At 47.2% G+C, this 9,798-nt stretch overlaps 1 protein-coding gene across 1 annotated transcript; it reads right to left on the bottom strand.

The window, feature by feature from the left end:
- Window positions 1-381: 381 nt before the first annotated feature.
- On the bottom strand, window positions 382-2,255 carry rps15 (ribosomal protein S15). The gene is made up of 4 exons (XM_018745825.1): window positions 2,184-2,255; window positions 1,464-1,549; window positions 890-1,124; window positions 382-537 (listed from the first exon to the last, which is right to left on the bottom strand). Exons 1-4 carry the CDS (start codon window positions 2,184-2,186, stop codon window positions 424-426), a joined length of 438 nt encoding a protein of 145 aa, XP_018601341.1. The 5' UTR covers window positions 2,187-2,255; the 3' UTR covers window positions 382-423.
- Window positions 2,256-9,798: the final 7,543 nt, after the last annotated feature.

The following is a 9,798-nucleotide window of genomic DNA, read 5'->3' on the forward strand; positions in this document are numbered from 1 at the left end:
ACTTATGCCATAAATTACCAGTTAAATGTAAGAACCGATTCATTTTACATGTTCACAAGTTATTTCATCAGCTGATGAAGTCACTAACAATGGCAAACCAAAATTCATCTCCTAGCTATCATCTTGAATGTTAAAATGTATACCAATAAATTAAATTCTTGATTTGTACAAGAATAATTTGTGATGTTTATACAAACAAGACTGAATTCACATTTTATATTTAAAAAAAAAAAAAAAAAAAAAGCATAATGCATACCAGTCATCTCCAGTCCCTATATATGCTGCAGAAAGTTTTCAATGCCAAATTTCCAGAGGGCTTAAATATAAAACTTTTTGGGTTGTCCCTTGAAAAAGTATTTGAATAATGAAAAACCAGAAAAATTGTTGGAAATCATTTTTATTTACACACAAAATGTGGTAATTTTACTTGAGTGGAATGAAGCGAGAGGAGTGGGTGGCACCAATACCAGGTCGACCATGCTTGACAGGCTTGTATGTGATGGAAAACTCCCCTAGGTAGTGGCCAATCATCTCAGGCTGAAAAAAAAGATGTATGAATGCTGAGTTTGTCCCATTTAGAGAAAGAAAACTGTTCGGAGACATTCCAAGTAAACGAAAGGCAAACCACTTGACGTACAGATGTGACTACGTTTTACTGAAATACAAAACTGCTTTAAGTAAAACCCTAAAATACACTTTCACTCAGGGTGTCATCCTGTATGACTTGGAATAACCAGCTCAGTCTATGCCAGGGATACTGGAAGTGATAAAATTATCCTTAAAAATATCAAGTATTCTCATTCACATTATTCTCACATTAACCACTGACCTATCTATTGCTACTCTGCAAGACTAAAAGCACAGCCAGCTTTCACATTCACTTTCTCACCTTAATTTCCACCTGGTTGAAGGTCTTGCCATTGTACACTCCAACCATGGATCCCACCATCTCAGGGAGGATAATCATGTCTCGCAAGTGGGTCTTTACCACTTCAGGTTTTTCCATGGGAGGAGCTTCTTTTTTAGCCTTGCGCAGACGCTTCAGGAGGGACTGCTGCTTGCGGCGAAGTCCACGATTCAACCTTCGCCGCTGGCGGGCAGAGTAGAGCTGCATCAGCTGCTCACTATAGAAAGCACAGAAAGTGGTCAAGGTTAACTTGTAATCTATAATGTTACTGCACTCAGAATCATATCCTAGGGAGGCAGATTTCTGCTTCTGGGGGGGGTCAACAAAGAAGACCATTAAAAACTGTTCCAGAATCTGTGTGTTTAAAGCAAAACAAAAAACATGAGGATGTTAATACACCTGGCCCTAGAATTGCTTCAATATGCAAACACTGGCAAGATAAACCTTTGTAATCTTTTATATATTAGTTCAAGAAAACTGTGATAACATGAACTTTTTACAGACCTACCAATGTTTAAATAAACTTCAACTGGTGTTAAAAAACAAGAGTACTAACTAGGACATATCCAGCAGCTGGTCCAGGTCAACACCTCTGTAGGTGAACTTCCTGAAGGTGCGCTTCTTCTTCTGCTCAGCATCCGCCTGAAAAATAAATGATTATACTTGCAGAACTCGTATATTCCTGGAATGGCCAGTTCAGTTGGCAGTTGTCGAGTATTTTAAATACAGCATTAACATCTAGTTATGACTACAGTCTACAAGGGTACAATAAGCTGTAGAGAACGTCAGTCCTCGTCCTGGGAAAGCAATCTAACATGTTTTAGGACAAATTTTGGTTTACAACTGAAACTGTACGTGACGTTCCTTCTTTCTCAGACGAGGGAATGATTTCAGCCACCCGGGCCGTGGCACAGGCCGTGATGAAAAACAACAAAACTTATCCAATGCATTGCTAGCGTCGTTTGCTACCGATCTCATTCATCTTAACACCGAGTTATTAAATACCGTTTGCGAATCAGCACAATTTAAAATGTCTTCATAAAATACAGTGAAGGTTTTACAGAAGCACTCAATAAGGTACACAGTCCGCTTTAGCGTCACTGAACTATAAAAAGAAAAATATTAGGAAGAAAATAGTAAACAAAATACTCTTCACTAAGAGTTCTAAACTTTAACACTGATACTAGTATATTTTAACTGGCTAAATGTAAATGGATGATGTCTCGATGGACATGGATATTGTAAATTTAAATTCCGCAGAAGACATTTCACCCACCATGTTTCTAAGGCCTTGTTGGAAAAGGAAGATCTCGTTCTCGCGGACAGTAATATCGCGTGACTTTTGAGGTCTAGGAAATTATTAGAAATACTTCCGGGTTAACGCTCTAACTCTAGTTTTATATTCTCTGGTGTTTCTGTTAAATTAAACGTTTCTGATGATTTTTGGTGGTTTGTTGTTAGTTTTATAATATTCATATCCTCGAGAGACTCAACAACAAGATTTTTGGATATATTTCTAGAATTTCTAGAAAGTTGTTGAAGTCCCGCCTCCAATCGTGATATCAGAAAAGTAAATTGTTCTCAACGACAACGTTTATCACGACCCGGCAGAGTGTAGTGTTATGAGTGTACTGATTTGTAATTCCTTCACACTTAAAATAAGAAATTAAATCCAAACATATATCACATATGATATTTTATCTAACCAGTGGCTTCCCACTCCTCCTGCCTGGGCATTCTAGATTAAATAAGACTTGTAATAATAAGCCAGTTTACAAGTAATAATGCTGTTATTATTGCTGGTAGCTTCCTTTCCAAGTTAGCTAGGTACGTCTCGTCCAGCATGGCGATTGGATTGGTCATCGTTTTCAGTCAGCATGGGTGCGTCTGTAAAGCTCCTCAGGTCTTGTAGGGAGAAAATGCTCAACAAGAAAAAATTGTTAATAATTTATAAGTTAAAGAAATGTTCAATACGTAACGTTTTTGACACAGAGAAATCGGAAAAACAGAAATACAGCCCAGTGGAATTAAATTTCGTGGCGATATGCCCGAGTCGGCGAGTGAACATGTAAATCATTAGTTGGATTTGAAGACTAAGACAGACTGAGCACTTCTGACAGTGACTGGCAAACTATTCCACAGTTAGGTGCTTTATTTAATTTATAACTAAAGGCGTGACCTCCTATTGAGGTCTTGTTGATCACAGGTACTTTAAGGTAACCTACATCCAATGAATGAAGATATCATCCTGGAATATAAGAATCAATAATCTCACAAATGTAAACCGGAGCAATGCCGTTTACTGCCTTATAGGTAAGAAGTAGGATTCTGTAGTCTCCTCTAAATGTAACCAGGAGCCAATGCAGCAATTTCAGTACCGGTATTATATAGGCATACTTCCTAGTTCTAGTGAAAATTGTACATCAAATACATGACATCATGCATCTAATACACCTTACAACTATTAAACATCACACAATTTTAATACACGCACAGTCTGAAACCGCTTGTCCCAAGAGGGGTCACGGTGAACCGGAGCCTAGCTCGGCAACATGGGGTGCAGGGTTGGAGGGGGAGGGGACACACCAGCGTAGGACGCCAGTCCATCACAAGGCACCCCAAGCAGGACTCAAACCCCAGACCTGCCAGAGAGCAAGATCCAGCCAAGCCTGGTGCAACACTGCGCCCCCTCGCCAATTTTAACACAATCCAACAAATTTTACACGCACACACACAGGTTGAAATTGCTTGTCCCAAGCACAGTTGCAGCAAACCAGAGCCCAACCCAGCATCGCAGGGTACAAGGGGACACAGCCAGGACAGGACGCCAGTCTGCCACAAGGCACATCAAGCAAGGCTTGAACCCCAGACTCGCCAGAGAGCAGGACCCAACCAATTTCGTTGCACCACCGCACCCCCCTGCAAATTTTACACCAATATCTGAATAACAAACAAACACTTCTTGCAACAATTGTCAGTCATATCCAAAAATCACGTAGGCATACTGTACCTATTTAACAACTGCTACACACATCCCTTTAACACCCAATAACCTTCATATACCCCATCTATACCCACAAACACCTACATTCCATTCAAATGCTCTTCCTCATAATACACAAAACTACAACCAATGCCTATTACAGCAAATAACAATCATCATTTAACTCTCCCAGACACAAGTAATAATTTACATCTCCAATTACACAACACAAATGCAATGTATCCATAGATCACACTACTAAACATCATTTCAGTTTAACACTAACACATTAAAAAGAGATAAAACTACCCAAATTCATACAATTAAAACAATAAATAAATCAATAAATTTCCCATCGTCCACAAATCCCTGTTCTGACTCCTCATCCCCATCTGAGGAATTCTTGAAGATGGCAGAAGCTGCCAATGATTCCCCAACTACCCTTCCTTCTACCCTAAAGTCTCCTGAGGGGGATTATGATGCTTCTCAGCCAATTTGTGTAGTGCCTACCAGTCCATTGCCCCCCTTCCTGCACCTCTTTCTCCTCCTGCTCACATTACTGTCCTTTTTAATGTCTGGGGATTCAGCTGCTATGCCAGATATCCTTGTCCTCATCCTTGTCAGCCTTTTTTAACCTCACCGCTGCTCCCATCTGCTCCCCAGTTTCTCCTGGCTGCATCTTCTTCATACTCCCCTTGGCCATTGCCATCCTCAAAGATGCCTCTCCCATCTGGGAGGCCTTCCACTGGGGACAGGTGCAGCAGAGAAGACCCTCTCCACTGCTCTGGGTACAGCAGCAGGGATGAGTACCGTTTCTGGCCAGTTGTCCAACCTTCAAGCATTTCTGGCATTTCATGTCTTTACAGTCTACATCTGTATCATCCTGGCCTTCATACAGGTGATAGGAGGGGGGCTGCTTATAATAAAAAGGGTAACCTGGACTGCCCTCAATTTTAAAAATGCTGAAGGATGACTCAGATCGCAGGGTCAGAACGTAGTTGCAACTCATAGCACTTCATCCTTTCTAAATGTGGTACTCTGGCACAGCGAGTAGTGCTGTTGTCTCGCAGCGACTGAATGTAAATGCCCAGTTTGTCTTTAACGTCGAAACTATGTCCAACATTAGCAAAACAGCTAAAAAAATCTAGCACAACCTTTGCTGAAATGAAAGGGTCATTTGCATGAACTGTCACTATGCTGTAGTTACCCTGCCACAACCCCATTATGACATAAAAAACCAAAACAAGGTTCTCAGTGTGTTCTTTACAGACCTTGACAATTTTCCAGTAATCCCCCTCCTCAGCTACAGTCAAATCAAAGAAGGCTCTCACCCCATGCCTTTGAATCCACAGTATCTTCTTTGCTGTAATGTTCAAGAAACCAAAGATAACCTCTCAGACAAAGTAAACCCACTCTGGGAAGTGTCTGATGTTATCAGAATTCCTCCATTGAAAATTCTTCAGGGACTCATCAGGCCTGGTGATTTTGTTCTTCTGTAGAGCAGGTGCCATTGGCATCTTCACGTACATCGGTCTTCTTAAAAGAGAAAATGCACTAAAAATACTAAAAACAAAATTATACTGTTTTGGAGATACAGTTAAAAAATGTCTTGTACAGTCTATAAGCATAAATGGCTAAGACTCAGTGGAAAACTATCAGGGGCACCATTTTTTATTATTATAATTCCATCCATCCATCCATCTTCCTCCGCTTTTATCCGGGCCGGGTCGCGGGGGCAGCAGTCCGAGCAGAGTACTCCAGACCTCCCTCTCCCCGCACACCTCCTCCAGTTCCTCTGGGGGAACCCCAAGGCGTTCCCAGGCCAGCCGGGAGACATAGTCTCTCCAACGTGTCCTGGGTCTGCCCCGAGGCCTCCTCCCAGTGGGACAAGCCCGGAGCACCTCCCCAGGGAGGCGTCCAGGAGGCATCCGGAACAGATGCCCGAGCCACCTCAACTGGCTCCTCTCGATGCGGAGGAGCAGCGGCTCTACTCCGAGCTCCTCCCGGGTGACTGAGCTCCTCACCCTATCCCTAAGGGTGCGCCCAGCCACTCTGCGGAGGAAACTCATTTCTGCCGCTTGTATCCGCGATCTCATTCTTTCGGTCATGATCCAGAGTTCATGACCATAGGTGAGGGTAGGAACGTAGATTGACCGGTAAATTGAGAGCTTCGCCTTACGACTCAGCTCCCTCTTCACCACAACAGACCGGTACAATGACCGCATTACTGCGGACGCCGCACCGATCCGTCTGTCGACCTGCCGCTCCATTTTTCCCTCACTCGTGAACAAGACCCCAAGATACTTAAACTCCTCCACTTGAGGGAGCAACTCCCCCCTAACCCGGAGGGAGCAATCCACCTTTTTCCGACTGAGAACCATGGCCTCGGATTTGGAGGTGCTGATTCTCATCCCCGCCGCTTCGCACTCGGCTGCAAACCTCCCCAGTGCACGCTGCAAGTCTTGACTTGATGAAGCCAACAGGACCACATCGTCCGCAAAAAGCAGAGACGAGATCTCGCGGCCACCAAAACAGACACCCTCCGTTCCCTGACTGCGCCTAGAAATTCTGTCCATAAAAATAATGAACAGAATCGGTGACAAAGGGCAGCCCTGGCGGAGTCCAACATGCACCGGGAACAGGTCTGACTTTCTGCCGGCAATGCGAACCAAGCTCCTGCTCCGGTCATACAGGGAACGAACAGCCCGTAGCAACGAGCCCCGAACCCCATAATCCCGAAGCACCCCCCACAGGATGCCACGAGGGACACGGTCGAATGCCTTCTCCAGGTCCACAAAACACATATGGACTGGTTGGGCAAACTCCCACGAACCCTCCAACACCCTAGTGAGGGTATAGAGCTGGTCCAGTGTTCCACGGCCAGGGCGAAAACCGCATTGCTCCTCCTGAATCCGAGGTTCGACTATCGGTCGGATTCTCCTTTCCAGTACCCTGGCATAGACTTTCCCAGGGAGGCTAAGGAGTGTGATCCCCCTGTAGTTGGAACACAATCTCCGGTCCCCCTTCTTAAAAAGAGGGACCACCACCCCGGTCTGCCAGTCCAGAGGCACCGTTCCCGAACTCCACGCGATGCTGCAGAGGTGTGTCAGCCAAGACAGCCCCACAACATCCAGAGACTTGAGAAACTCGGGGCGGATCTCATCCACCCCCGGAGCCTTGCCACCGAGGAGTTTTTTGACTACCTCAGCAACTTCAGCCAGGGTAATGGACGAGTCCCCCTCCGAGTCCCCAGCCTCAGCTTCCTCTACGGAAGGCGTGTCGGAGGGATTGAGGAGATCCTCAAAGTACTCCTTCCACCGCCCGAGAACGTCCTCAGCTGAGGTCAGCAGCGCACCACTTCCACTGTAAACAGTGTTCGTGGAACACCGCTTCCCCCCTCTGAGTCGCCGGACGGTTTGCCAGAATCTCTTTGAGGCCGACCGAAAGTCTTCCTCCATGGCCTCACCGAACTCCTCCCAAGCCCGAGTTTTTGCCGCGGCGACTGCCAGAGCCGCGCTCCGTTTGGCCCGTCGGTACCTGTCAGCTGCTTCAGGAGTCCCATGAGCCAGCCAGGCCCGATAGAACTCCTTCTTCAGTTTGACGGCATCCCTTACTTCCGGTGTCCACCACCGTGTTCGGGGATTGCCGCCGCGACAGGCACCGGAGACCTTATGGCCGCAGCTCCGAACCGCCGCACCGACAATGGAGGAGCGGAACATAGTCCATTCAGACTCAATGTCCCCCACCTCCCTCGGGACCTGGTTGAAACTCTGTCGGAGGTGGGAGTTGAAGACCTCTCTGACAGGGGCCTCCGCCAAACGTTCCCAACAGACCCTCACTATGCGTTTGGGCCTGCCAGGTCTGTCCAGCTTTTTCCCCCGCCATCGAATCCAACTCACCACCAGGTGGTGATCAGTTGACAGCTCAGCCCCTCTCTTCCCCCAGTGTCCAAGACATATGGCCGAAGGTCAGAAGAAACGACTACAAAGTCGATCATCGACCTCCGACCTAGGGTGTCCTGGTGCCAAGTGCACTGGTGGACACCCTTATGCATGAACATGGTGTTCGTTATGGATAAACCGCGACTAGCACAGAAATCCAATAACAGCTCACCGCTCGGGTTCAGATCAGGGAGGCCGTTCCTCCCAATCACGACACCTTATTTTTCCCGCCCACCTCCATCCCGACCCACGCCGCCGCTCCCCACCATAACGCCCCTCCAGGTATCCTGTCGCTGCCCACGTGTGGCGTAAAGTCCCCCAGTAGAACGACAGAGTCCCCAGTGGGAGCGCTTTCCAGCACGCTCCCCAGGGACTCTAAAAAGGCCGGGTACTCTACACTGCCGCTAGGCGCATAAGCACAAACGACAGTGAGAGACCGTTCCCTGACCCGAAGGCGTAGGGAGATGACCCTCTCATTCACCGGGGTAGACTCCAACACATGGCGGCTGAACTGGGGGGCTATTAATAAGCCCACCCAGCCCGCCGCCTCTCACCTTGGGCAACGCCAGAATAGTGGAGAGTCCACCCTCGATCGAGTAGAGTGGTTCCAGAACCCAAGCTGTGAGTGGAAGTGAGCCCGACTATATCTAGACGGTATCTCTCAACTTCCCGCACCAGCTCAGGCTCCTTCCCCGCCAGTGAGGTGACATTCCAAGTCCCAAAAACCAGAGTTGGCGCCCGAGGTTTGGGTCGGCCGGGCACTCGGCCCCGACCACCGCCCAAATCACAATGCACCGGCCCCTTACGGTTTCTCCGGCAGGTGGTGAGCCCACCGAAGAGCGGCTCCACGTTGTGGCTTCGGGCTGAGCCCGGCCAGGCCCCGTGGGCATAGACCTGGCCACCAGGCGCTCGCATGCGAGCCCCCCCCCCCAGGCCTGGCTCCAGGGTGGGGCCCCGGTGACCCCATACCGGGCGGGGTAAACGGACGCCTTGATTTTTTCGTCATAAGGGATTTTTGAACCGCGCTTTGTCTCGTCTGTCATCCAGGACCTGTCTGCCATGGGAGACCCTACCAGGGGCATGTAGCCCCAGACAACATAGCTCCTGGACTCATTCAGGCACTCAAACCCCTCCACCACGATAAGGTGGCGGTTCACGGAGGAGATTATTATAATTATTATTTTATTTTTTATAGAGTGCTCTTCTCACGCAGTGACACAGAGCACTTTAACACAGGCATACAGCAAGAAAAATTGATGCAAAGAAGAGTCAACTAATGGCTACCATAATGAAGAACGTATTATAGAGCTATAAGTATACCTACTCATTTTCTAGGTTATACAAAAAAAGAGACAAATCGTTAACTGATCACAAGAGGCTTTGACAGCAGGCAAGGTATAAATGTGGGTGGGAGAGTGTTTATGGCAGCAGATAGTGCAGCACTTAAGGACATGGACTTGTCATCTCAAGGTGGATTGTTGAAGACCCACTCCCTGCTACAGCTGTAATAACAGCCTTGAGCAAGGTACTTACTCTGAATTGATCCGGTAAAAAACTTCAGTAGGATTTGGGCACAAGTAGGATTGGTCAAATACTATAAGCTGTTTTGGTCAAAAGCATCAAATGATTGGATCATTGGATTCAAAGCTGGACATTCCACAGAGACTGTGCTCCTGGCAGTGTCAGATGGTCTCCAGTCGGCTAGAGTGGCCTCCTTGTCCTTGGTCCTCATCCTTCTTGACCTGTGTGCAGCATTCAACACAGGATGCTACTCTCCTCTCTTGGTCAGCTTGATATCAAAGGAATAACACTAAAATGGTTTGAGTCCTACCTATCAGACAGAATCTACCAATTGGTCTAGTGGGGCTTCCATTCATCTCCTCAGCCTCTCTCAACTGGTGTCCCACAGGGCTTGGTACTGGGCTCTCTGCACTTCTCAATCTACACCTCTTCCCTCGGCCCTGTCA

This window comes from Scleropages formosus, chromosome 9 (assembly GCF_900964775.1).
Source record: "Scleropages formosus chromosome 9, fSclFor1.1, whole genome shotgun sequence".
NCBI classification, from domain to species: domain Eukaryota; kingdom Metazoa; phylum Chordata; class Actinopteri; order Osteoglossiformes; family Osteoglossidae; genus Scleropages; species Scleropages formosus.